The following is a 27,429-nucleotide window of genomic DNA, read 5'->3' as shown; positions in this document are numbered from 1 at the left end:
TTCGTGCCCCGGTCCGGGAAGATCCCACATGCCGCGGAGCGGCTGGGCCCGTGAGCCATGGCCGCTGAGCCTGCGCGTCCGGAGCCTGTGCTCCGCAACGGGAGAGGCCACAACAGTGAGAGGCCCGCGTACCGCAAAAATAAATAAATAAAAACAAAATAAAATTAAATGAGTATTCCCACACTATCTCAAGGAGCAGGCGTGGCCCAGAGGCCACCTGGGAGGACCCTGGGACGATTCGGTCCACTCCCGGGCCCGCTGCTCAGGTACCTGTAAGCGCAGCCCCTGCCCCGCACCTCCTGGAACTTACATGTTGAAAAGGTTGAGGCCGATGCGGTAGAGCCGCTTGCGCAGGGTGTCGGTGGAGAGCGTGGGAGACTTGCAGCTGGCCGGGTTCTCGCAGTGGTAGCGCGGCAGGCTCAGGATCATGGCCTGCAGGGCCTCCTTGGAGGCCGAGGCCGACGCGGCCGATTTGGTGGACGCGCTGCTGCTGCTCAGCTGCTCCGAGCTGTCGCCGGCCTCGGCCTCCGCCCCTTTCCCCGCCTCCTCGGCCTCCTCCTCTCCGTCTTCCTCTTCCTCCGCCGCCGGCACCGCGGCCCCCGGGGGGCTGGCGCGCAGGGCCCCGTCGGCTCCCGCCTCTGCGCTCGCGTCCTCGGCGGGCACGTCCTCCCGGCCGGCGCTGGGGGCCTCCTGCCCGCCGGCCTCGTCCTGCTCGGCCTTGCCCGCCGCGGACTCTGCAGGGGCTGAGGCCGTCGGCGCGCCCAGGCAGTTGGCCACGGACAGAGCCGTGGAGGAGGAGACGGAGATGTTCCGGCTGGCGATCTGCACGGTGACGTCCCGGAAGGCCATCATGAGGGTGCTGCCGTGGCCCTGGGGCGGGCCGGCGGGCTCGGCGGGCTCGGCCCAGTCCCCCGAGTGGGCGCCCTCGGGCTCCCGCGCCTCGGGCTCCAGGCCCGGCGGCCCCGTGCCCGCGCGCAGGGCCCTGTGGACCTGGTAAGCGCCGCTCCCCTGCAGGGAGCACACGGTCTTGAGGCTCCAGGTGCTGAGGGCGTCGTCGATGGACTTGGCCAGGGACTGCACCTGCTCGGTGAAGGAGTCCTCCAGTTCGGTGAGCGTGCCCGCGATGGTGGGCGGCAGGGAGGGCGAGCGCGCCAGCGGCAGCCCCGAGAGGCCGCAGCTCTCCAGGAGCGCCCTCTCGGCCGCCAGGCTCTCGGCCGTGGGCGCGCGCGCCTTGCGCAGGGAGATGCGCCGCGGCAGGCGGCTCTCCAGGAGCGAGTTGCGGATCTTCTCGAAGTTCTTGCTGAGCTGGTACTGGCGGAAGGCGGTTTGGATGGTGCAAGCGGCGCGCCGGGACACCAGGTGGCCCCCGTACTTGTGTTCTAGCATTTCAATCTGCAGCGAAGACAAAGAGGCGCGAGCGCAGTTAGGGAAGGGGTGTGACAGTCCTTGAGAAAGACGGTGGCGGCGGCTGTCGACTGGGGCAGGGGGTGAGCTGCTAAACTTCGGCGGGGGCGCAGGAAGGCACAGCTTCGGGGCACTGAGGGGCTCATGTCTGAAAACCCTAGCACGCCATGGCCTGAGATGCCAAGGCTCCTAGAGGTGTGGGACGTAGGACTGGATTCCGGGATTGGTGATGCCAGGGGCAGGGGACGGACGAGTTGCGAATGGTAGGAGACGGTTATTTCCAAATGTTCATATCAGAGATGCATACGGTAGTGTTCATGGCTGAAATGCATGACATCTTGAATCTGTATTAAAATACTCCATCAAAAGAAGTGGGAGGGCTAGATGAAACAATATTAATAAAACTTGTTAGGGCTGGGTGATGGTTAAATGGGAGTTTATTACACTATTCTTTCTACTTTTGTGTGTATTTTTAAATAATAGAACATTGAAAATTAAATAGAAAGGCTAAAAAACATCGCTGCTACTCCTGTTCACCTGCTTTCTTTCTCAGCATTCATGTCATGCATTGGGGTAGTTTCCTGTTCCTGGGAGCCTCATAAGGGTTGGGATTGGGGTTGGATCATCTCTGTGTTCCCAGCATCCAGCCCAAGGGCTGGCACAGGATAGAGCTCAATAAATGTGAATTTCATTAAAAGACAGATGGATGAAGGATGGATGTTTCAATAAGGGGAGTCCCTCCAGGCTACCCTGCTCCACAGTTCCAGTCACCTCTGTTTCCAACAATGGGAGCTGTTACAACCAGGGCAGGGCTTGGTGGGGATGGCTGGCAGGGCCCGGGGTGGGGACGGCACTGCCTCATCTGGGCAGATGTGAACCCAGGAAAACTTCTGGCACTGGCCAGTCTGTCTTCAAGGCCCTTCCTCCCCTGCTCTCAGCTCCGTCCCCCACCTGTGGTCTTTTCTCCTCCTTGGGTTGCTAAGCTCTCACTTTTTCTCTCTTATCAAAAACCTCTCAGGAAAGGACTAGAAAGACATTCCCCCGAGGTGTGGATGACCAGTAACAGTTAGCAGTGCTCCTTCCTAGAGATTTTTGCACTTAAATAACAGACAAAGCCTGTGTGAAGGGGATGGACAAAATGGTAGCACTGTGGTGGGTTCCATCAGTCCTTAGGGAAGCCTGGGAAGAGAGAAAGTATTCCTGGGCCCTGAAACTATGTATTCCCAGCCGTACACTCCACTTACACAGAGTAGCCTTCCTGAACTAAGAATCGGGACAGGTGGCTGAAATTAATAACTCAAGGCAAGAACATCAGTCCTCCATCCTCCCCCAGGATCATGGGGGGAGGGGTACAGATACAAAGGCCAAATTTTATCCCCCAATACAAGGAACACTTCACCGCGCTTCCCGCTCCCCCAGGGACTGCAGCTGGAGTGACTAACTTCCCAGCTACCCTGGCAGCCCCCTCTGTCCCTTCCCTGTGGGTGCCCCACAGCTGGACCAGCAGAGACACCCTCCTAGCCCAGGAGACCTCATAGATACAATCCCAATGGCCAGGGACAAGCCCAGGTAAACGGGACCTCCTCAATGTGTGTCCTGGGCTCTTCCTGTCTCACCATCCAATGCCCTTTCCCATCCCCAAGCCTAGTGGCATTATGCTGCCTCTCTCCCCACATCCAATGCTTCTCTCTGAAGAGACTTGGAAAACGTATTCATATTAAGGTTTAGAAGGCCACTAAGTCTTCCTATAGGACTCCTCCCAGAAGCACTTGCGGTTCACAAGGTGCAAGGCCTTAAGCAGGAGGCAGGAAGCTCTCCTGGGACGCATGGCCCTGGTGTTGCAGGGACATCCAAGGCGCTCTTATAAAGCATGCCAAGTGTATTAGCTATCTCCTGCTGCAGAACGAATTGCCACAAAGGTAGCCGCTTAAAACAATACCGTTTATTTCCTCACAGTTCTGGAGGCCAGCAGTCTGGGCACAGCTGAGCTGGGTTCTCTGCTCGGGATGTCACCAGGCTGAAAGCAAGGTGTCAGCTAGGACTGCAATTTCATCTACGGGTCGGGGTCCTCTTTCAAGCTCACTCGTGTTGGCAGATTTCAGCTCCTGGAGATTTAAGACTGAGGCCTCAATTACCAGAGCTGCCTGCTGTTCTCTGCCACCTGGTCCCCTTCACGACGTGGTCGTTCACTCCTTCGCGGCCAACAAGAGAGCCTCTGTCTGAGGCCTCACTGCCTCTAAAGGGTCCACCTGATTCACTCAGGCCACCCGGGATGACCTCCCTTTTGACTAACTCAGTGTCAACTGACTGGTAACTTAATCGTAGTAGTGACACCCATCATATTCACTAGTCCCACCCACACTCCGGGGGGAGGGGATTATATGGGCGTGTCCACCGGGATCAGGCATCTCTGGGGCCCTCTTATAATGCTGCCTGCCATACCAACTGCACAGTTGCCTGCGGGCCTTTATCTAGGTATGACCTCATGCACCCAGGAGCCCCAGAGAAACACAGGTATCTGCCTGTGATGCAGTCTCCTCCTGCTTCTGCAGAAATCACACCAGAAGGAAGAGAGCACTGTAGCTCCTGAGGCCCAGAATCGGCCTTGGCTTAGGCAGGAAAGTCCTCCAAGGGGAAGAGTAGAGAGGGAGGGAACTGACCGCTCACCTGCCTCCTTCTCGCAAGTTCCACCTCCCATTTACCCCTCCCCAAGTACCATGAGCAACTGACCCCAGACAGGAACTCACATCTCCTTCCTCCCCGGCCTGCTCATAGGTCTAGGGAAACCCCTGGCCCAGGAGCTTCTCTTCAGATTATGAGATGCTACTGGCAATAGAGGGAAGGTATGAAATCCCGTTGCCTGAAGTGTTTCCGAAATGGTGAAAGGTCCACCCCCTGGCATGGTGTCATCCCACTTAGAGGCACAGGCCGGCTGAGATAACTGAGGAGACTTCTACCAGCCGGTGTCCATGCTTCACCCAAGGAGAGAAGAAAACAAGATTTTAAATTCTTGAATCTGTTCCATCAAGTCCTCCACTGAACTGTAAGCCCTATGAAGACAGACTTTGCCTGCCACGCTCACTGCTCTGTCCCCAATGCTTAGAGTACGTAGTAGATCTTCAATGAATATTTATTGAATAACTTAAAACCTTCCTAATCTGACCGTAACTTTTCTCTCCCGGGCTGATGATTTCACCCTCTCTGGTCTCCTTTGTAAGTTTACTTCATCCCCTAAGTCTCTCCTACTTGCATTTCCAGCCTCTACCCTGGTTTTGACTCCTTTCCGCCAGCCTACAGACCCTCCTTAATGTCCCAGGCTGAAACATGACCCTGCTTGACTCCCCTGCTCTGGGGCACTAGCCCAATCTCTTTGTATTTTTCCACCAAACCTATAGGAGGACTAGTCTGCCCGCTCTGCCTCGGTCCGTGAGCACACGCCGAACCACTGGCCTGCCCCGTATGCCCTGACTGCTTGCAGCTGCCTCCTGCTACCACCAGACTAATGAAATGACTCTCAGAAAGGTACTGATGACCTTCAATCACTAAATCCCATCCTCGGCCTTCCTCCCCATCCTTTCTGCAGCTTTGATACTTTATCACCTTGAAACTTTGTCCTCCGCTCTCATGACCCAGTCTATCTTGGTTTTCCTGTCTCCATACAGCTCCTTGATCCCAAATTCTGACCACAAGGTCCCTAACCGTGCTAGTTACGAGTCATATGTGCGCTCTCTTCCATTCTCCAGACACATTTTAATGATTTTCCTGTGCATTTCTGGACGTCTTCCTTGACTTCTGTGTTGGAAGTCTTTAGAGCAGCCCCCTGGTAGCTGATAACTAACAGCTGATGAAATGAGAACTAAGTCATGCAGAGCCTTCGTGGCAACTCTAAAGGTGTCCCGCGGGCTAATATCTTCTCACCTCTTGTCTGAGAACCTCGTCTTCCATTGTAACTTCACTCTGATAGGTGGCTGAGCAAGCCCATAGGGGAAACACCCATTCCCAGATCTGCCTCTTCCCTGATGGTTGACCTTGGGCAAGTTTCTTAACGTCTCTGAACCTCAGTTTTCTTATCTGTTAAATGAAGCTAATCCTGCTGACTCTGTAGCTTGTTGTGAGAATTAAATTATTTCCCGTAGCACCTGGCACACAGTAGGTGCTCAGTAAGTGGTAGCAGTTTGATGTTGACAGTGATGATTCTGTGACTCTCAACTCTCCATCCCTAGACTCCATCCTAGACCTACATTTCCAAGAGCCCATCGTCTCCCCCGGCTCACCCAAACCAGCTCTGGATGACGTCCTTATTCACCTAACAGCACCCCGGCTACAAGGTCATCCAGTTTGGGGACCTCGCTTTTGTCCCTGGGTCCGCCTTTGCCTTACCCTCCGCATTTGTCAGGCTGAAAGTCCTATAGCGCCCCCCCCCATGCCTTTTGCAATCATCCTGAACTTTCCACCAGACTGTCACCACGTGGGGCTCTCCTGCACCCCTCATTTGGACCACTCTGACAACCCCCCAGCTGCTTCCCTGCTTCCTGCTCCAGCACCATCCGCCTTGTACTATATTTCCCCTGAGCAGTATCCTCAGAGAGCGGGTGTAAACACAGGACTTCCGGGGCTTGAGACCATTGCCCTAAACAAGTGTAAACACCGTCTCCTGGGGATCTGGCGCTGAGCAGCCTGGCCCCGCCTACCCCCCCAGCCCCTCCTACTACGCGGAGTCCACGCTCACGCGCCAGCCCCGCCTCCTGCTCGCCCCCTCCCCCAACGAGGCTTTCCCGCTCCCATCTCTCACTTAGCCTCCCCGTAGCCGGCTTTGTCGTCCCCAGCCTCACCTCCCACTCTCATGCCCTCTCTTCCAGGCAAAACGTTTCCCCTTTCTTCAAATGTGCCTCCTCCACGAAGCCTCCCAGTTCCCCCAACCAGAACGGGGTCTCCCTGCCCTGAACCACGCCCCAACCCCGAGAAGGTTGTTTCGTGCTTCTCTCTGACACTCAAGTTTCCCCTGCTAATCTTGGTGGTATTCATCTAACTGAGGCTTCCGTCCCCTCTCCCCTCCCCAAGACTCCACTAAGCATAAGTTATTGGAGGCCCCGGATGTGGCCTTCTCATCGTCTGGTGCACAGACGGCCTCAGCCCGGAGCCTGGCCCGAAGCCACTGCTCACGACTCACGACGGCCTCTGAATTCAGCTGAGGGATCGTCACCATTTGCCCCCATCGTCTAACACAGCCGGCTGCCACTCATCCTGGCCTCGTGCCTGCTGCCCCCAGTGTCCCCACCGCTTCCTTCGCATCCTCAGCACCCCAGACGGTGCGTCACAGGCGGCACAGCGTAATCCGCCTCTGCATCCCCCATGCCCACAGCGCTGAGCCAAACCCGTGTTTGGCGCTTAATCAATGTTTGCGGTCGTGAACTAAACTGCACTCTCTCCTCTGCACCAGGGGAAATGCAGTCCAGGCTGTTTTCTGGATCTGGGCTCGGAGCCAAAGGCTGTACCACCGGCCCCGCCCCCCATGTGCATTCCCCTCCCCGCATTGTCACAGGCCTTGGGGAATCGGTGGTTCCCCGGGTCAGCTCCATCCGCCCCAGCCAGGCCCCTCTCACCTCCCTGACGCTGTTCTTAGCAGGGCCAGGCCAGAGAGCTGAGGGACCAGCTCGTGGGAGGGAGGGGTCCCTGGGCCCACCGGCCAAGGAGCAGCTCCGCCCACTTCTCTCGAAGCCCGTGAGTCCTGGGTAACTGTGGCCTCCCTCTTCCCAGGAGAGCCGTCCCTCGGCTCCCGCTGGGGAGGCAGTGGGCGGGGCTGGCGGCTGTCTCGCTAACGAGCCCTCAGTGTTCATCAGAACAGGCTCCCTCTTCCAAGCGGCTGCATGGCTGAGCCCAACAGGGCCTCTGAGGGACGTTGGGGCACCAGGCCCGGGTGAGGGGGCGGGGACGGGTCCCACGTGCGCCAGGATTTCTCAGTTGAGAAGATTAAAGCAGTACGTGGTGTGAGTCTGCACACCTTGGCGAGGCCTCCGGGGCAGAGTCTGGGGAGGGGGGAGGAGCTTTGGAGGAACGCAGGGCGGCCCGCAGGACGGGTGGCCTGCACTGAGCAGGGTTGTTCTTCTCTGTGTGCCCACCTCCCTGCCCACCGTCCAAAACACAGAAAGTGTTCAGCATGGCAAGGGGCACAGAGGCCTGCTGGGGGGCAGGGCTGCCCTGGGACCCTCTCCCGATGCAGCCAGGTAGGGGAGAGCCGTGGCTCAGCTGCTCCCTGAGCCAGATACTCCCTCGGGTGGGGCTGCTCCAGGAAGCCTGGTCGGGCTACTTGCCCTGTGCCAGGATCCCGCAGTGCCCTGCACACCGCTTCCGCGGTGGCAGCAGATGGGGAGGGCTCTGGGTTAAAATCGTGGACTGTGGGGTCTGTTTTGGTTGCACCGGGGTGCACACCTAGAAATGTGTCCTTAGGCAAGTCACTTAACATCACTAAGCCTCAGTGTTCTCATTCCTAAGATGGGGATAGTGACAGTCTCTAGCCTGCAGGGACATTGTGCAGATCGGGGGAGATAACGCACAGAAAGTGTTTGGCACACTCAGCACTGTCCCGAGATGCAGTGCTGTTAGTGTCGCCTGTACCGTTCTGTGTCAGCGCCCACCACTGGCACCGGAGCTCCCTGAGACCCAGGACTGCGTCTTCCGCATCGCGGTGCCCCCCAGGCCTCGCGTGGGGCCCAGTGTGCACTGCCGTTCCCCGAACTGAGACCACGGAGCAGAGCAACACCCTGGCACATCTTGCCTTCACCGCCACCCTTGGCAGGCTGGTCCACTGGGGCCCTCACTCCCGTGGTAGCACTCTCACCTTCAGAGCGGGACAGAGCCTCAGACACAAGTGAGCAAACTGAGGGTCAGTGACCTGGAAACATGGCCACCAGTTCTCCCCTTGAGAGACACCCCATGGCGAGGCTGGACCCTGAGGCTTGGGGTCCAGGAGATCTGCTCTCCAGACAGAGAGCGGCTGCCACCCAGGACCCTGACTCAGGAGCAGGGCCTGGATGCTGTGACCGCAGCTCCACGGCCGCCAGGCTTGGACAACACAGAGACCTATGCAGTTTGGACATCCCAGATGGGCTCCAGTGGGTGCTACCCGACAGGCGCAGAAAACAGGACACAAACTCCCTAGAGAACTTGCATTTGGAAATCACACGCTTGCCCTCTGTATCTTTGCCAAGGCCACTTCCTAAAGGAACCTCCCCGCAAGGGGTCCACATGCTCCCTCCCTCTAGGGTGGAGCCCCAAGGATCACCTTGAGGTGAAATGGGAGAGTTGAGGGCAGAGCAGCAAAAGAGGACAGTCTCCGCCCTGTGGGGCCTCGGGGAGGGGGCCAGTCGGCGCACGGGGACGGAGAACAGGGAAGCCTGGGGGCCTCATTCATTCATTGGCTCGTCCATCCCTGTGCTCCTCCAATACCCAGCAGTTCCTAGGTGCCAGGCTGTGCTGGGCGCAGGAACGACGGCGGGCATGGCCGGCAGCGCCCGGGGCTCACCCCCAGGCAGTGCTCACTCCTCCCCCCAACAGTGGAGGGAACGGCACCCCAGAGGCGTTCGGAGCACAATCTGCTCACTCTGCGACAGCCTGGGCATGACAGAGCCCCTGCCCTCACGAGGGGGATGCAGCCAGACGGCAGAGCCTGCCGTGGGCACTCGGGAACAGCACACACCCCGGCTCGGGGGCTCTGAGCCGGGACTGGACTGTGAGTAGGGATCACCCAGGTGAGTGTGACGGGGGATGGGTGGGGAGTGTCCCCAGCAGAGGAAGCAAAGTACGTGAGGGCTCAAAGGACAGCCAAGAGGCACAGCTGGAGCCCCGAGGGGCAGCAAGGCAGGATGTGGGGGCGGACCTGGGGGCGGAAGAGCCTGAAGTCCTTGTCCCCTAGAAAACGAGGGGCCGCGGGCGCCTCCGTGTGGGGTACCGTGACCGCTGTGCTGCTCACAAGGAGGATGCAGCTGCGGGGTGGGGACTAAGTCAAAGCAGAGGGTCTGTAGGAGGCTTCCCCAGGGGCACACAGGCCTAGGGCCGGGGCTGGGGGGATGGCAGGAGAGGGTGGGGCTTGGGAAGTGGTTAAGAGTAGCATGGGGGGTGGGGGCCTGGATCAGACGCGGGGCGGAGAGAGGAGCCACGGAAAACACCTGGGAGTTTGGACTGGCCGATGGAGCGGGCCTGGCAGGTTGGTGAACTGGGGAGATAGTGATTGTCTCAGATCCCTTCCAGCCCAAGGACCACAGGATGTGGGTGACTCATGAGGATCACAGGAGCAGAATACTAAATCCTAGATCTCTAAGAAACCTGAGATAGAGTCAGGACCTGGCCCAGGCTTCATGCCCATCCCCATCCCCTTCAGGTCACTGAACTGTTACTTTCCCCTCTTCATCCTTTGAGCATCTTCTCATGTCAGGCGCTGTGTCGGGCACCAGGGGTGTCATGATGGATGTCTTTGCCCTGCCTTAAAGGAGACGTCAGGTAAACAGGAATGGTGATCCTGGGCTGAAGGGCTATGTCAGGGAATGCCTGGGTGCTGTGGGACCACTGAGAAGGGGCATCCAACACAGCCTTGGGAGGGCGGGGAGGGCGGGGAGGAAGGTGCGGGAGAGCAAGTCCTAAAGCAAGAGAAGGAGTGAATGAGGCCAGTGCAGGAGTAGGAGGGGGGTAGGAATGTTAGCGGTAGGGGCAAAGGGCTGTATGAGGCAACTGAGGCCCAGAGAAGTTAAGCAACTTGCCTAAGGTCACACAGTTCATCTGCAGAAGAGAGAGTTGTGGAGCTCCATCTTTCATAAACGTGTGCTGTGTTTTTAGCCACTCTGCTACCCTCAGTCCCTTTCTCCCCTCCTCTTCCCACCCCTAGCCTGTCTTGGCCTGGAGAGCTACAGGGGCCAGAGGAGGCGGGCTATTCCCCAGGGCACGAGGGCTCCACCACACCCCTACCAGCCGTCATCTTTCCTGCCCCACTACTGCTGGCCTGACGTGCAAACCCATCTACTAGAATTATGCCCACCATGAAAAAGGTCCACAGTGCCCGTCAGAACCCTGCACAACCCTCCCTACCCCACTAATCAGTTAGAATTAAACTGATTCCCTGCCCAAGCAGAAGCACCAGTTTCCTTTGGTGTTACTAACAGGATACTCCTTGAATTGAACTGTAATCTCTTTGGGGAGCAGGTGGGGACCATGTTTTTTTTCTTTTTGGTACCCCACTCCCTCATTGCTTTACGCATCACAGTTATTCAAAAAATATTCACTCGCGAAGCTCTTACTCTGCCCGAGGCACTCTGCTGGACACCAGGGGCTGGGATGAGTAGGACATGGTCTCTGTCCTCAAGGGGCAGAGCCAAGTGGAACTGAGAGGGCGTTCTCATCTGTGCCAGCTGACCGCCCACATCACAGCATGCGGTTCCAGATGGACTGCCTCCCAGCCCCTGCATGGGCTTTCTCTACCTCAGAAGCGGGACAGTCTACATTTTTAACAGCTCTAATTGTTAACTGAGCTAAAAACAAACCCCTTCCTCTCCTACAAGTTTCATGCATTAGTACCACTATTTTTACCTGGAATGATAGAAAATAATCTAGTCCAGCCAACTCACATTCAGCTCTTCCATGTTTAAAACTGGTTTTCGTGTCTACAGTTTCCCTGTATGACCCCAGCCAGTTGTATTCTTTCTTAGAAGAGCCTTAGAACCTCAGGATTCTCTTTTTCCCTCTTAAATGAAACCCCTAGAACCAGACAGCCTGACCAGTAACTAGTGTGGGGCTCCAGGCAGCTGCCCCCTTACACTGGGGTTTGTATCTACCCATCTGTGAAGGCTGCTAGACCCATATCATTGGCCACCACCAAGCCTGCTCATCTTATAGTAGTGCTGTGGGATTTTCCAAGCGAAGAACAGAACTTTAGATTTTTCCCTCTCTCATTTGATTTTTTTCCACTTAAACAATATTTCCTAATGAGTTTTTTTCTTTTTTTCAAATCTGGGATTCTGTCATCAAGATATTAGCTTTTCCCTTTCAGCTTTGCATCAGTCCTTTTTCGAAATGGTTGCACTGGCCAGGACCAAGGACAGTGCCCCACTCAATGACCCTGGCATTGGCACTGATAGAAATATCAGTGTTTTTTGACAATTCCGTTTGAGAACGGCCCACCCAACTATATTGTCAACTAACCCACTTCCTATCCTGTCCACATAGATATCACGGGAGATTTTGTCAAATACTTTACTGAAGCCTGGTGCACCACCTGCAGCCCCTGACCTTGGATAATAGCTCCACATCTATGCTGAAAGGAAGAAAAGACTTTGGTTGGGCTTGACTCAGTCTTAGTGACTTTTCTATTAGCTTCGCTTCGAAAACTCACAGTCCGTTGGGTTAAAGAATGGTTCTTTAGAGCTAGAAGGGACCTCAGAGATGATTCAAGGTCTAATTCCCAATTTTGCTGATGAGGAAACCAAAGCCCAGAGTGCTTAACTGGCATTTTCCCAGGTCACAGAGGAACTAGAATAAGAACAAGGATCGGATCCCACATCTGTGCTCCACGCTCAGTGCTCTTTCTTAGCAATATGGAGTCATAAATTCTTTCTCTACATGCGTTCGCACATACACACGCACACACACAGATCTTCCTTCGGGTCTCTTAATTTCCCACCCAAACAAGCCATGCCGTTATCATTTTGGAGGGTTCAGCTGGGACCCAGTGACTGACTACTTTCTCCTCCTGCTTCACAGAATGGAAACTGGAGGCTCAGAACCCCTCAGTGAAATTTGTTCTCCAATAAGGGGGTCTTTGGACTCCCCCAGTCTGGGCTAATCTTGGGACTCCTCAGTCTACCTGAAGGAGACCACTGTCTTCAAACCTCATGTGAGCCTGTGTGTGCTGAGCATGGGGCTGGCCCCTTGGGTGGGCAGGTAAGCTGGGCCATCTCTTCTGGGGGTGGGAAGTGTGTCAGCAGCTGGTCTTCCTGCAGTGGTAAGAGGGGCAGAGCCCTGAACACGCTGCCTGTGGGCCTGGCATTAGAAGGGTGACCCCTGCCACGGAAGGCTGGTTGCCTGAGGAACTGGGCTGCAGGGAAGGGCAGTCACTCGGTCCAGTTTGGGAGAACTAGAGGCAAAGAGGTCTGCCTGCAGCAGAGGCGGCCTGGACAGGGGCATCCCTGGTACCCTGGACAGCGCCCGAGACAGGGCCCTCCACCCCCCTTCCCACCCCCCTCGGAGGCCCTGGGTACCTGTTTATTCTTTAGGTCAAGGGAGAGTTCGCAATCGGAGGCGGCAGGGGCGCGGGCGCAGAGCGCAGCTGCCGGCACAGGCTGCTGCCTGCTGGGGGAGGCCGCGCGGTGGAGGCCGGCCCGCGGGGAGGCGCCCCCCGCCCCCGGCCGCTTCTCCTCCTGCAGCTCCTGGGCTTGAGCCTTCGGGGCGTGGGCACTGGGTCTGCCGGCCGCCGCCGCCACGGAGTCCTCCGTGCCCGCACCGGCCTGGGCGCAGGAGCCGTCACTGTGAACGAAAGGCAACGGTGCTCGGTTGGGGGGCGGGGCGGGGCGCATGTGAGTGCGGGGGAGCGGGGCGGGGCCCTCTGGCAGCGACGGGCCTCACCGGCGGAGCGGCTGGTGGGGGCCTCCTGCGGCGCCCGCTAGGGAAGGGCCGCAGCCCTGGAGGGGAGCCTGAGCTTGCGGGGGGTCCCCGGGGGCAGAGGGAGGGCGTGGCTGGCACTGGCCGCAGCTCAGGAACCTGCTTAGAAGCTGTAGGGCAGGCGCTTAAGGGTAGAGACGACCTGGGCTCCAGGCTGGGCCCTGCCTCTTATTGGCTCTGGGGCCCTGAGCAGGTTACGTAACCTTACGTTTCCTCTGTTTCCCCATCTATATAAAGCAGGAATAATACTAGTGCCTACCGCACAAGGATGCTGGAAGGCTTTAAACTAGTTAAAGTTCTTAAAGCTGTGCCTGGCCCATGGTCCCTGCTCTATGTGTGTTAACTACCGTAATTACCAATGGCCTGGCTTTCTGGCCAGTGGCTTAAGTAGCTGGGAGGAAGCTGATCCTCGCTGAACCAGCTCCATCTGTAGACTGCCCAGAGGGGCTGGGGGGAGGGGTGATGCTTATAATCCTGGCTTGGGTTCTTCCCCAGCCCCTACTCTCTTCCTGTGGAGCCAGCAGCAGGCTGGCCATAGCTGCTGCCCACCCACCTCCTCTAAGACGACACTCTGGCTGCCCGGGGGGCTGCTACGCTCAGGTCGCTCCCCTCCCCGGCCAGCCTCTGAATTCTGCCCGTCCCCAAGGCCCAGTGCTGAGCCATCTCCTGCAGGAAGGCTTTCCGGTGTTTCCAGCTTTCAGGCTTCATCTGCTAGAACACCAGAGTCACCGCCTCCTTCACAGAGGAGAAGCATCTCGGCTCGCGGTGTGGGCTCCAGTGCGGCCCCACTACCGTGTGGCTTTGGTCAAGTGGCTTTTTCCCTGAGCCCTGGTTTCCTCATCAGTATAGAGGAGGTACACTAGTACCTGCCCTACGGGCTCATGCAAGGCGTGAGGGAGTCAGCGCACGTGAGGCGTTTAGCACAGTGCCTGGCACGGACTAGGTGCTCCGTAAACATTAACTCTTATTTCCCCCATCTCCCTTCCCCGCCCCCATCAGAGCCCTGGCGCTTGTATTCTATGCGAATCCCTTCTCCCCAGTTAGTGCTGAGCAAACAACGAAGGCTCAATAAACACTTGTTGAAGGATGAATTGAAGAGAACCCAAGGCCACTCGCATGGCCTTGGCAGTGGACAGAGTCCCTAAGGTTATCTAGTTCATCCTTCCCATCTCCCGTTTTCGCATATGAGGAGCGGGGTCCCAGGGAGGTGGGCTGGCTCTGGTTGGAGGGCCAGTCAACCTTAGGGCTTATTTCTTCCACGGCTTTGTCCCATGTAAGATGCCCCAAATCGTGCCAGAGAAGGGACCTCTTCAAGCTCTTGTTTCCACACAAACTTTGGAGCCTCCTGGTGCTAGAGTAACCAAGGGTGGAGTGAAGAATCCTCTCTTCATTCAACTTCATCTGCCCCCCCAGCTCTCCCCTGCAACCCCCCAAACATAGACAAAGAAGAGGTCATTGGCCACAGCCCTAGCAACAAGGAGCCTCAAACTCCTTGCCACTGCGTGATTCTTTGCTTGGTCATTTTTTCTGTGGCCATCAATCAAGCTGTATAGCTGGATGAGCTCTAAGTACGTGGTTTTTTCACTAGTATCACCAGGAAGTTCTTTTTAAGATATAACTTCAGCTCCTCTTGTGATAGGACATGGCCATTCTTCCCTCAGGGCCCGTGAAAGTAGCCCTTTCCCACTCCCAGCACAGCTTGCCGCCTGGGGACAGCATTCGGTCTCACCCATCTCTTCTCTGCACTGTCCTTGGTACTGATGCCCAAGGCTTCTTAACCGTAAAAGGTTTTCAAGACTCTTTAGAGACCAAACACCTTTAAAAATAGCCCTTTGCTCTTTTTATGCTGCTGGAGGATGCTTGGCAAGAGGTTCTAAGGAGTTGATACCCCTCAATAGCAGTACTCAACCAATGATAGTGGAGGCTGGTAGACAAATACCCCAGCTTCCTTGTCTCTTGGGCAGGACAGCTCTGAGACACATTTCACACCATCTCCCAGAAGTGCCCCATGGGACTGAACCCCAGTTGCCGAAAGCAGTGACCTGATCATTAATAAACCTGCACTGGCTTCCTTCTCTTTTGTGTCTCATCCGCCACTCTCCTGTTGACACTTCTTGGGGTCACCTGGTCCCAAAGACACTACTTACGTTAAAACAAAACACATTTTTAAAATAACCTTTTTCGTGGGCCACCACTCTGGATATGGACGAAGGCTTCAAGGCCTTCTCACCTGAACTCATCCGTAGGGTCTGGGAGACAGGAGGCCCCCACTGTCATCTCCAGCATGTGCACGTGCACGTGCATGCACACTCACACACACACACACACACACACACACACACACACACACACACACAGCGTTCTAACTAGCTCTGTGGCTTCGGGTAGTTCGTGTCCTCCTGAGTCAGTGTGTTCACCTGCCACCTCACAGGAGCTTACTCATCTCCAGGGACCCTCCAGCTTGGACGTTCTGGGAGCTTGGATTCCAGTGCCGAGGCCAGACCACCAAGGCCCACCAGCCCCAAGGTTCCAGGCTCTCTGGCTGGTGGAACCAACTCTGTCTTTGCCCACCTATGTGCACAAGGACCTGAGAGACTGTGCCCCCCCCCCAGGTATATGATGAAAAGTTTTGGAAAGGGGACCCCATCCTTGTCGTCCTTCCTTATAATACTCCACAGACTTGTGTGGTAGGAGGTGGTGATGGAAACCCAAACTACTGTCATGAATATGGCAAGGTTTAGGCTGGTCAGTGGAGGACAAAGATTATGGAAGGCAGACCTGGGTTAGAATCCTGGTTCTGCTACTTATGATGTGACCTTGGGCAAATTACATAATCTCCTTGTGGCTCTATTTCTTCATCTGCAAAACAGGCATCCTTGTAATGCCTTTACAAAGTTGCTGTGAGGAGTAAATACAGCTGGCACAGCCCCCAGTACAGTGCCTGGCACACGGTAGTTGATAGCAATGGTGGCTGTATTCTGAGCTGAAATCCTATAGCATGGAGTCCCACAAGAATGCCCAGAAAAATAGCATGGAGCATTCCTAAGTGGGAAGGTTCTCAATATTTAGACTTCCTGTCAACCTTCACAAAATTGAAATAATAGGGTTTTTCATCATTCCTCGTGGCCTTTCCCAGACCCCCGACTAACTCCCAGGGTCTTTAGGGAGAGGAGTGAAGATAGGCTGGCTCCCACCACAGTTCTCCACCCACTGGAGAAAGAACACAGTGAAGGGCCTTGGTCTTGGGAGTTACCAAGTCATGGGATCCATGGCCTCTGAGGAATCTGCGTGTATTCACCCCTGGTGGGACCCACCACAGTGTAGGGCATGCCCTAGGTGGACGTTTGTCCAGTGCTGGCTGTGTGGATTTGTGCTTTGGGCACAGGGAAAGAAGCTCAAATCTTCAGCCCAGGCTGTCATAGCTGGAAGGACCATCTCTCTCAATCCACAGTCTCTTATGGATCGGGAAGTCCATTGTTCCAGCACCCAGAGCATCACTCCTCCCAAGACACAGGCTGTGTCCTTTAAGTTTCCAGAATTTGCCAGGCTGACCTCACATCATAAAGCCGGCATCCCTAGCGGGTCCAATTTCAGGCAGCCTCGCTCATGGACAGGAATCATGTGAATGGGATTCACTCTATGACAAGCAGAGCTTCTGGAGAGGAATCCTGATGAACTTAGCTGTGCTGGGCTTCATATCCAGCTGCAGAAACAGATTCCTTGAATGGTAGTCCATTAAGCGACCATTAAGGTCGCTGCTGACATATGGGAGATGCTAGTCACAAGAGTCTTGCCTGGGTTGGGGCACCCATTTGAGAAGGGAAAAGTAGAATGTGGATGGCATCAGAATGAGAGGTTCTTAGAAGGCTTTGGTTGCACCCACATGACATTAGTCTGATACACGTACAGGGGTCTAGGCCATCCACGGAGGTTATGCCACGCATGAGAACACAGGACGTGAGTATGGGAAATGAAAGTCTTTGAGAACTCGGGGGAACAAGCAGTTGCTCAGAGGAATACTACATGCACACAGGACCAGAATGATCTGTGTTGAAACTCAGCATCATCAGGGGAGGGTCACTCATGTGGGACACTGGCTTGTGCGTAGTGGGATTCCAGGTACCCACTGAGCAAGCCTGGTCCTGGCACATATAGGACTCCCCTGAGGTTCCAGTGACCACCCAGCCTGTCTATCATCTCTGCTATCAGAGTTGACTTCCTAAAATGCGATGTATTAACGCCAATCCTCTGCTCAAAACCCAGCAGTGACTTTCCAGTAATGCCGGATACAGTTCATTGTTCCACTCATGTCCGTAGCCGTGTGGTACTCAAGAGCGTTCATGATCTCACCCCAATCTCCTTTTCCAGCCTCATCTCCAGGAGTGACCTAGCCACTCTGTCCATGCTGAAACTCTCCCCAAATCTGCCACACACCCTCAGACCACCATGCCTCTCCCGTGATTTCCTCTGGCCTGAAATGCCTCATGCCCCTAACCCTCCCATCCATTCTTTTCTCTGCCTTGTCAACTCTTTCAGGACTCACTCATTGCCCCAGGAAGAGTCCACCCTACAATATGCTCCAATAATTTTTGGCACTTGCCTCTATTTTAGCAATGACCACTTTGTGCCCTAATTATTCATTGATATGTCTCTGTCTTCCACCAGACGGTGCTATGTACACCTTTTTGTCACAGGTGCTTATCACATTGGGCTGGCTTTTAAGTCATGTTTAATAAATGTTAAATGGATGGAGGGATGGGTGGGTGGATGGGTGGGTGGAGGGAGGGAGGGAGGGAGGAATGGATGGGTGGATGGATGAATGGATGGGTGGATGGATGGAGGGAGGGAGGGAGGAATGGATGGGTGGATGGATGAATGGATGGGTGGATGGATGGAGGGAGGGAGGGAGGAATGGATGGGTGGATGGATGAATGGATGGGTGGATGGATGGAGGGAGGGAGGGAGGGAGGGAGGAATGGATGGGTGGATGGCGTTTGATCTTTTATACTTTCCCAAGGGCAGAGATACTGCGGTGAGCTTGGTGATGTACCACCCAGACCCTCCTTCAAGGACTGCTTGCCCAGCTCTGGAGGTGCTGTTGAAGACCGCCTTAAGCTGTCAGCTGCCCCCCACCCCAGTTCCTTCAGGAACTGCAGTGAGCTACTGGTCCAAAGTCAAATCCTCCCCAAGGCTATCTGCATCCAACAGCTAACAAAGAGGGGACATAAAGCCTCAGCCATATGACCCAACATGGGTTGGATAGGTCACTCTCTAGAGCCCCCGTGGGATTAGCCGAGGCTTCTGGTGGACCTGCAACACGGGTTGACTTCTCTCTCTGCCCCGTGCCGTGTTCCTGCCCTCCCTTCCATGGGTGTTGATCCCAAGCACCCTCCAGTAAGCATCCAGCACCCTGAACTCAGAATCTCCTTCCCAGAGGCACCAGTCAGCGATGGAGACCCAGCTTTTCTTTTTCCTTCCTTTTCCTTGTCAGCCAGGATTACCCTGATCTCCCTGCCCCCAGACCTGCAAAGCCTTTCTGGGCTCCGGATGTCTTTGATAAAGACGCTGGACTCTCTTCCTAGAAAATGCATGTGATTTCATACGCGCCAAGCTTTACCTCCACTTTCAGAGGCTTTACAGTCTCTGCGGATCGGGCTGAAAACGCTCTTCTGGAGGGATGATCATGGATTTTGTCCATATGCTGAAGGCTGCACCAAGCACTGCAGGCAGCTCTGGTCATACAGAGGAAACATGAGGGTTCCACACACCACAGGGCTTTCAGACACCGGTCACTGTTCCCTCAAAACCGACGGATCCTCACTCATGGGTAAGAGAGCTTGAGTGGAGGGAGCCCCTGGTCCTATGACTCACTAGTCAGGTGATTTCGAGCGAAACACTTCACTTTTCTGCACCTCAGTTTTCTCATTTACAAAATGGAGGTGTGAATATCTCCTTTCCAAGAGAGTGAGGAAGACGAAGTGACCTCCGAGGCTGGTGTGCTGGCCACCGTGGAAAATACGTCCCTAGGAAGGATGAGGGAGAAGGAAGGGCAGCTGTGCAGCCCCTGCCAGGGAGCTGGTCCCGGCAGTGGTGTCCTCCCCGGGCTCCCAGGCAGACCCTGCCCAGTGCCAGGAGCTGAGGGGACAGGAGCTACTGCAGAGCCTGTGAGGGTCAGGGAGGCGGGTGCTATGCCTGGGGAGGGGAAGACTTACTTCAGGGGAGGGGGCCCCCAGGTCCTGGCACGAAGGCAGAGAAAGGCACGAGGAGGAGCCTGGAGGCCCAGCCCCTGCGGCTGGTTGGTGGGGGTGATGGGCGGGGAGGCAGGGCTGCTTTCCCCTCCCTGCAAAGGCCAGAGCAGCAATTACCGAGACCCAGCCAGGAGTGTTTTGAAGGCTGGAGGACTCCTTGGGCTAGAAGATTCCCCCAGAGGGCCTGACCAATTGCACTAGATTATCTCGGTCTCTGCCAGCCTTTCTTAAAGCTCTTCTGGGACAAAGAAACTAGGCATTTTCCAGACAAAAGCTAACAAAAAGCCTCACATCTCAAGATTTTTCAGCCTTTACTAAAATACTCCTGTCTCTCCCTCTCCTGAATCGATAAAGTGATCTCAGGTGGTCAGAATAAAGGCCAAGCAAGGGGAGTCAAGTGTCCTTGGGTGTCCCAGATGGTACTGGGGAGAGGTTGCAGTGAACAGAGGGCCAGCGTAAGAAACAAATTCACTCGCTGCTGATTCCAAGCACAGGCTAGGAAATGCCGGCCGCCCTGCACCTTCCTGTTCACACCACACGCAGGGGCACAACAGAATCATCGCCGCCTCCCTGACCCCACGTCATCCAAGCTGGACGCCAGAGTTCACAATAGAATGCCCTGGAGGAGGGCGGCCGTGTCTTCCCTGCTGTCCACTTGCGGAGGCCGCCCTGCCTTCATTGGCTGTGACACATCCCAAGGCCCCGAGAGAGTGAGTTATTGTCTCCCTTGGAGACTCCAGGCTTTGATTGCACAGCTGCTCCAGAAAGTGCTGGCTGGGTTGTTTTGTCTGGGGGGGTTTCTTGTTGAAGGCGTCACACTCCTCCTCCGGGCCTGCGCCCTCCCCAGACCCAGGCCCAGTCACGGTGGGGCCCCAGAGTCCAACGTGGAAACGGCCCCTGCGTAGCCCACTCCTTGGCGGGACGCCAGCACCAGGGAGGCCTCACCTAGAAGCGTCCTCGGGACGCCTCCCTCACAGGCTCACAAGCTGGGCCACACGGACTAACGCCATCTTATTGCCCCTGGAAGCCTAATATTTTTGAGCGTTTGATTTCCTCCCAGTAGATGTGGATCTGGAAGCAAAATCAGGCTCTGAGGACGCCCGCCCCGCTCGCTGCCTGACACACCGCACGCAGCTCCCAAGCGCATGCCCCTCTGAGCCCCTGAACACACCTCGGGCTTTCTTGCCTCCCGTGTCTGCCCACGTTCCCATCTCGCCCACCCTGAGGCTGAAGCTGCAGAAGTATGGCCTGTAATCTGTCCCTGACACACCCCACGGTCACCTCACAGCTGCACTGGATGGTTACAGCCTAGTGAGCTCTGGCTTTTAGTCCACGCTTTCCTTTTATTATGAACTATCTGATACATGCAAATACAAATAACGTGCACACGAGGTTCAGAGAAAAACCTTCGCTTGCACCCAGCTCAAGAAACAGCCCGTCCGTACCCGTGGGCCCCTCCTCTCCTCGGAGGGGCGCCTGCCCTGGATTTGCGTTTCTCATCCCCAGCCTCTCCTTAGGAGCGAATCTCCCCCTTGTCATGTTGCATAAGCAGCATTGGCTGCTGGGCAGGGGCACTGCCAAGTGCGCCTCGTGCTGCGGGGGGAGCTCTCAGGGTCTAGCGGAGCCCAGGAAGGCGCAGGAGGCCCTCCCGGGGGATGGCCCCCAGCCCCCAGCTCCAGGCCGGACTGGAAAGATGGCAGGGCTCTGACACAGCCGGGCTGTGCCCGTTCCTGCAGACAGGAGGGCTTTCGAGTGAGAAAATGGACTTGCTCCCTAAGGAGCCCTGCTTCTGGCCCCGTGTGGCCAGATGGGTAACGATTTCCAAAGGCACCATGGGGACCGTCCGGAGCCATGCAGAAATAGCCCATGGAAATGCCAGGTGAGGCTGGCAGAGGTGCACTTGAGAGAAGCATCAGCCTGTGAGCTGCTGGCAGCCAGGTCAAGGTTGGGCGTGCCTTTGGGGTCCCTGAGAGGCGGGAGCACGCAAGGCGGTGTCGGCCAACTCATAGCTCAGCACAGCACGGTAGAAGTTACGGACGCAGACGCGGCGCCAGGCGGCCGGGCTCTGCCACGCACCTGCGTGTGGCCTTGGGCCAGTCTCCTAACCTCCTTGGGCCTTACTTTCCTCTCTAGGAAAGGATCACAGTAGTAATATATGTGAGATGCTCTAAGCCCTATATAAGTAGCAACCATCGTTTTGCTTTTCAGGATTTCCAACATGTTATTTTGTCAAATAAGAAGATAAAAAGCAAAAGCACCCGCTTCCCTGGTGGTGCAGTGGATACGAATCCGCCTGACAATGCAGGGGACACGGGTTCGAGCCCTGGCCTGGGAAGATCCCACATGCCGTGGAGCAACTAAGCCCGTGTGCCACAACTACTGAAGCCCGCATGCCTAGAGCCCGTGCTCCGCAACAAGAGAAGCCACTGCAATGAGAAGCCCGCACACCGCAATTAAGAATAGCCCCCGCTTGCCACAACTAGAGAAAGCTCGCACACAGCAACGAAGACCCAATGCAGCCAAAAATAAATAAATAAATTTATAAAAAAAAAAAAAAAGCAAAAGCACCTTTCAGTTTCCCTATAAAATTATAAAAGAACATGAAAAGCAGGAAGGATGTGATTTCAGAATAAAGCAGAGCCCTTTACCCTGAACTATCATCTTTCAGGATCTTGCTGTCTTGTCTAGAGTTCTTTACACGGAGATGTATTGGGCTTTTCCATAGGGTGTGATTGCTGAAGCTCTGCGTTAGAGATGGTGAGTTAGAGAGGCGAACCTTATCAGGAGGTTCTGTGGGCAGGAAGCAGCAGAGTATAACGAATACGACAGTTAGAAGCAGACAGGCGGGGCTTCCCTGGTGGTGCAGTGGTTAAGAATCCTCCTGCCAAGGCAGGGGACACAGGTTCAAGCCCTGGTCCAGGAAGATCGCACATGCTGCGGAGCACCTAGGCCCGTGTGCCACAACTACTGAGCCTGTGAGCCGCAACTACTGAGCCCACGTGCTGCAACTACTGAAGCCCACACGCCTACAGCCCGTGCTCCACAACAAGAGAAGCCACCGCAATGAGAAGCCCGCACGCCACAATTAAGAGTAGCCCCAGCTCGCCGCAACTAGAGAAAGCCCATGCACAGCAACGAAGACCCAACGCAGCCAAAAATAAATAAATAAATTTGTAATAATAATTTAAGTTTTAATAATTAATTTATATAAAAAAATAAAAGAACCAGACAGACGGCTGTGGTTAAAATCCCACCTCTCACTAGTTGTGTGGAGCTGGGCTAGTTCCTTAACTCCTCTGAGCTTGTTTCGTCCTGTGTAAGGTGGGATACCTATGTTGCTGGGACAATTTATAAAACAATGACCATAAAGCCTCTGGCACCTATTTGATGCTCAGTAAATGCAGGTTTCCTTCCCTAATCTGGGCCTGTTGTGCTTCCCTGGCTTCTGGGCTGTTGTACTCTCCCTGGAGAGCAAAGACCTCATCTGGTCCTTCTTGGATCCATCCGAGAGCCCTGTGACGGTGGTCCACACAAACCATGTGTGGACAGCCCATCCCAGAGGCGGGGCATGAGACCACGTCTCTCCATTTCCCTCCTCCAGGTCCACCCAAACCAGCCCTACCTCACCCAGCAGAGATGTTTCCTACGTTTCCTTGGTCCTGAGCCATTTTCAGGGAAAGCTATCCTCCCACCTCCTCCCATTCCACCCCGCATCGGGGGAAAGGTCTCTGATGGCCTACAGGTGCCTGTGGCAGTCAGGTGTGTGCTTGCCGAAAACCAGGAGTCTTGTGACACTAGAGATGGAAATGGCAGAATCACTGGCAGTGTAAGACATTGCTCTAGACATCTGTCAGGTTACTACGGAGCAAGAGTCCTTGACTGTTCCTTTACGGTCACCTTCCTTATCTTCACCTTTCCTCCTGGAAGTCCTTCCTAATGTCTAGCTTCAATCTTTCTTGCTTCAGTAGAAACCACTCCAAGCTCACAGTATCAGAATGGCCAGGCATTTTCGCACATGCCTGTGGGTTTCGCGGGTCACCTCCAAAAGTGTTTGGGAGGAAGGGCCAGCAATGCGGGACACAATGGCTTTGGGGAGAAGCTCCAGAGCTCCCAGCATGGGGAGCCACCCCCTTCCAGGCAGGGCAGTGGTCAGTGCCAGGCCATAAACCTTTCCCTGCGGGGGCTAAACTGTCTCCTCCTCTTAAGAGGAAGCCAAACTGTCGTCTGGCTAGAAGATGTTCCTGATAAAATGTCTCTGCCCTTAATCGCATCCTCGCTGCACTGTGACAGCCCAGTGCTGGGTTAAATGATTTCCTCCCCTGCCCTGACGTCTAGAAAATCTCTCCGGGCCTGTTGGCCCTGCTTGATTGTCATTCATCGGGGCTCTTAGCTTCTTTGATCTCTTCCCCAAATTGGTCCCTCAGTTCTTGAGTCACCCCTCCACCCCGCCCTGCTTCTCTCTCTCGTTCTCTCTCCAGCCAACTCTGTGTCACGGGCTAGGCTTGAGTAGAGACATCTGAAAGCGGCCCCCTCCCCCATGCCCATCGCCTGCTGTCCAAAGGAGGGACTGGACCCTCTCCCTGAAGGGCACAGCTCAACGATCCTGAGCAAGATGCAGGGTAGTGGGTCCCCTCCTGCTTGCCATACTAGGGGCTCCTGCTGGGACCCCATCCCCTGAAGGAGTCAGCCCATTTTTTCTAAGTATTTCTCAGTCACACCTGAGTTTCTAGACCCCTTCTCCTGGGACTCCTGGATCTTAACTGATGTCTCCCTCTCTGCTCTTGAAAAATCCAGCTTTAAAACAGCTAGCATTTATTGAGTGTCTACTATATACCAGACACCTTTGCACACGTCATACTGTTGAATCCTCCCAACCACCCTAAGAGCTAAGTGCTACTGTTGTCCCCATTGGACAGATAAGAAAATCGCGGATTCGAAAGCTTCAGTAATTGCACCAAGGTCACAGAGTTTGTAAATGGCCAAGCCAGGACTTGAACCTGGATTTGAGTTACTCTGTCCGTGCTCTCAGCTGCGCTGCATCCTCATGCTTCCTTGAAGGCTTCCTGAGCTCACCTTCCAGCCCTGGCACTCCTATCCCATCTCCTCACCCTCCTCCTTTCCGACCTAGAAGGGAATCCACAGAATCTGGTGCTCATCTCTCCGCCCTCAGAGAAGAAAGGGGATTCTCTGTATTCCCTTGTATTGGAGTTCTTCGTTGGTCAGTAATTAAAGAGTCTCCTGTTTACCAGAATCGTTTCTTGTTACGAATTAGTAAATTCATACTAATGTGATACATCAGTCTCTCATGAATTTGTTTCTGGTGAGTCATTCCCCATGGAATCCAAGAACCACAGGGACGCCTAATTGATTCTCCAAACCTGCAAGACTGCAGCCTAGACTTAGAGCCCGGTGCCCACACCAGTTTCCGCCAGCCTGCGGGGAGGGGGCGGAGGAGGGGGCCCCAGGCCCGTCAAACAGTGACAAGAAAGAGATGCCCCGCCGCTCCTCTGTCTGTATGGGCTCTGTCTTCACCTCCAGAACCTAAGCAAGTTGCTGCCCTTCCCTGAGCATTTCCTCGGCTGAAAACTGGACGCAGGGATTCTGGCCCTCATGACTTTGAAGGTTTGTGGGGAGGATCAGTGGAGTGGAGGGTGGGAAGGAGCATATCACCTGGCAGACGCTGCATACGGTGAGCTGAGGCTGAGGCTGGCTTGCCACCCAACGCTTTCTCGTTGCCGGGGGCCCAGCCCAGCTCCCAGGCCGCACCCTGGGGAGGCGACAGGGATGGAAACGAGACAGGTGGTCATACGAGGGCTGTGGGGTCATGCTTGTGAGGTGAGGCTGGTCTCCTTTAAAACTGCCTTTTGTGTTTTCACAGTAAGTGAAATGGAGAAAGAAACCCCTTGGCCAGCCACCCTCCCAGTCCTCCTCTGACTCAGGTTCCATTGCTTCCTCCTACGAGCCTCCGCCCAGGCGCCCCTGTTCAGGTCACAGCACTTTGCTTTATCCTGCTTTGCAAACGCTCCTGGTCCCTTGGCTGGATGTGGATGCCTCATCCGGCCAAGGCAGCTCCTTGCTGTCCTATAGAATCAGTCTGGGGGGATTAGACCGGTCACCACCCATGTGATAGCTCAGGACACTGAGGCCTAGAGCAGTGGGGGGGCACCAGCACTGTCGGGTGGCCTGAGCCCTCCCTGTTCCGCGTGACCCCAGCATCACCAGCGGGAGACCTGGGGTGAGGCACTTCCTCTCCTGGGTCTCCTGTCTGGGCGGTAAAGGGCCAAGGCTTCCTGGTTCTCTGCCGCCTTGACAGCCTGTGGTTCCAAGTCCATGGACCCCTTCTCTGTGCTCCGCCACGCTTCTCCTGGCTCCAGACAGAAAAACACGCCTTCCTTCACCAACAGCTGTCTTTCCTGTTTTGTTTTTTAATCGTCACAAAAGTAATCTCTAAAAATCTCCTTTCTTAAACCATTCCAATGCCTCTCAAAGGCAGTAAATTCTTGAAGAATGCCTGATCTCATGCAATCCCTCTTGCTGAAGACTATTTCCTCATTTGGGGTCTGAGAAAACGCATTTAAAACTCTTTCTGTCATCCATCAGAAATGCTTATTGGAATTATATCATTTTCAAAGTTGTGCTATCGGTTACAAGATAAATAAACAGGTAAAGATGACCTTTCAGAGGAGAAAACAAGGCAGCACAGGAAACAGTGAGGTTAGAAGACTCTCTAGGCCTGCAAAGAGAGGCCACGCTTTCTGGGAATGAAAAAAGAATCCAAAAGATTCAAACAAGAAGTCTTCAGCAAATGGAACAAGAATTTGTTTCCCCCCAAACTGGACAAAACTCTGCCTTAATAAATGCCAATCCTTGTGATAGCTTTCATTTTGTTATTCTGGAAGTATTATCTTAGTTACGTTTATTTCTCTCTCTTTTTTTTGGCCATGCCACGCGGCTTGTGGGATCTCAGTTCCCCGACCAGGAACTGAACCCGGGCCACGGCAGTGAGAGCCCAGAATCATAACCACTAAACCACCAGGGAACTCCCATGTTTATTTCTTTAAATAATAAAGCCTAGAGCTTTTCTCCTCTAAAAATATTCTCTTGGTCATTTCTCTGTTCAGTCTGATTGTGCTGATGTGTTTACCTAAGGCTGCCTGAGTCTCCTGCTGGGAGGTGGGTGGCAGGGAAAGGTCCCGACTTCTCGGTCCCTGGACCAAGAGCCAGGTTCTCTGGGAGGGGCTGTGCAGGGTGGTGGCCACACTTCACTTCCTGCACCAGCGAACCCCTCCCTTCTTTTATATCCAGTGATAGAAGCCGTAACGGACGCGGTTCAAGTCCCAGCTGTGCCATTTTCCGGGTTTACGGCCCGTGGACAAGTCATTCATCACCTCTGAGCCTCAGCTTGCTTGTGCGTAACATGGAATAACAACATTTTATGAGTTTTCAGTGAGAATTAAATAATACCCGTATCTATTGCACACAGCAAGCGCTCAGCACATGACAGCTAGCATTCTCCTTCCCTTTTGTGGGTGCAGGGACACATAATAGAAACACCGAGGGAGGAGGGATTCTCTAACCTGCTCCAAACACGCTGCTGGCTGACAGGAAGCGGGCTATCTGGAGGCGGGCCCAGCCTGGCATGGCTCACATGGCAGCCCAGGCACCGCTCCCTGGGCAGGTGCATTTCCTGAGTACCTCTGATGACCACCTAGGTCCTGGGAGAGACCATCTCGTAGGATGGCCAGGCCTGGGAGGAAGGGCACACAGGAGATTGTTCCAGACACGAGTCCCACGTCCCACAGAGCAGAACGGCAGACAGAAGCTCAGGACAGAGCTTTCCTGCTGCCCGTTGAGTTAGGGGGACGTCCCCACCCAGACAGCATCTGTTTTGTCTTCTGTGTCTCCAGGGTCTGTCAGGGAAGACACAGGTGGAGCAAAGAGCACAGAGGGGTAAAGTGACAGGTGACAGACTTCCTATAGCTCCAGGGCCAAGTCCCTCTGCCGCCTCCGTTGAGGTCACCCTCTGGTATGGAGCCAGCCGGGCTGGACTCTGCTGTGACGACACGGGGACCCTCAGAGGACAGGGGGCACATCTGCTCACAAAGCCCAAAGAAGGAGGAGCAGCCCCCCCCCC

The 27,429-nt window shown here is 55.1% G+C and overlaps 1 protein-coding gene across 2 annotated transcripts in view; it reads right to left on the bottom strand.

Annotated features, from left to right (window-relative positions):
• IQSEC3 (IQ motif and Sec7 domain ArfGEF 3) overlaps positions 1-27,429 on the bottom strand; it is a 97,892-nt gene that overhangs the window by 35,412 nt on the left and 35,051 nt on the right. The window contains exons 3-4 of one of the 2 annotated variants that reach the window (XM_007469466.1): positions 12,648-12,912; positions 311-1,392 (exon numbers count right to left, since the gene is read on the bottom strand). In XM_007469466.1, coding sequence (XP_007469528.1) covers positions 311-1,392; positions 12,648-12,912 — 1,347 coding nt within the window. Of the gene's footprint in view, positions 1-310; positions 1,393-12,647; positions 12,913-27,429 lie in introns of those variants that run through there. The other variant, XM_007469467.1, reaches the window with a different exon arrangement.

The sequence above is a fragment of the Lipotes vexillifer genome, unplaced genomic scaffold, assembly GCF_000442215.2.
Source record: "Lipotes vexillifer unplaced genomic scaffold, Lipotes_vexillifer_v1.1 scaffold395, whole genome shotgun sequence".
NCBI lineage: Eukaryota > Metazoa > Chordata > Mammalia > Artiodactyla > Lipotidae > Lipotes > Lipotes vexillifer.
The sequence above is the reverse complement of the archived record's forward strand: the minus strand, read 5'-3'. Positions and strand labels throughout refer to the sequence as shown.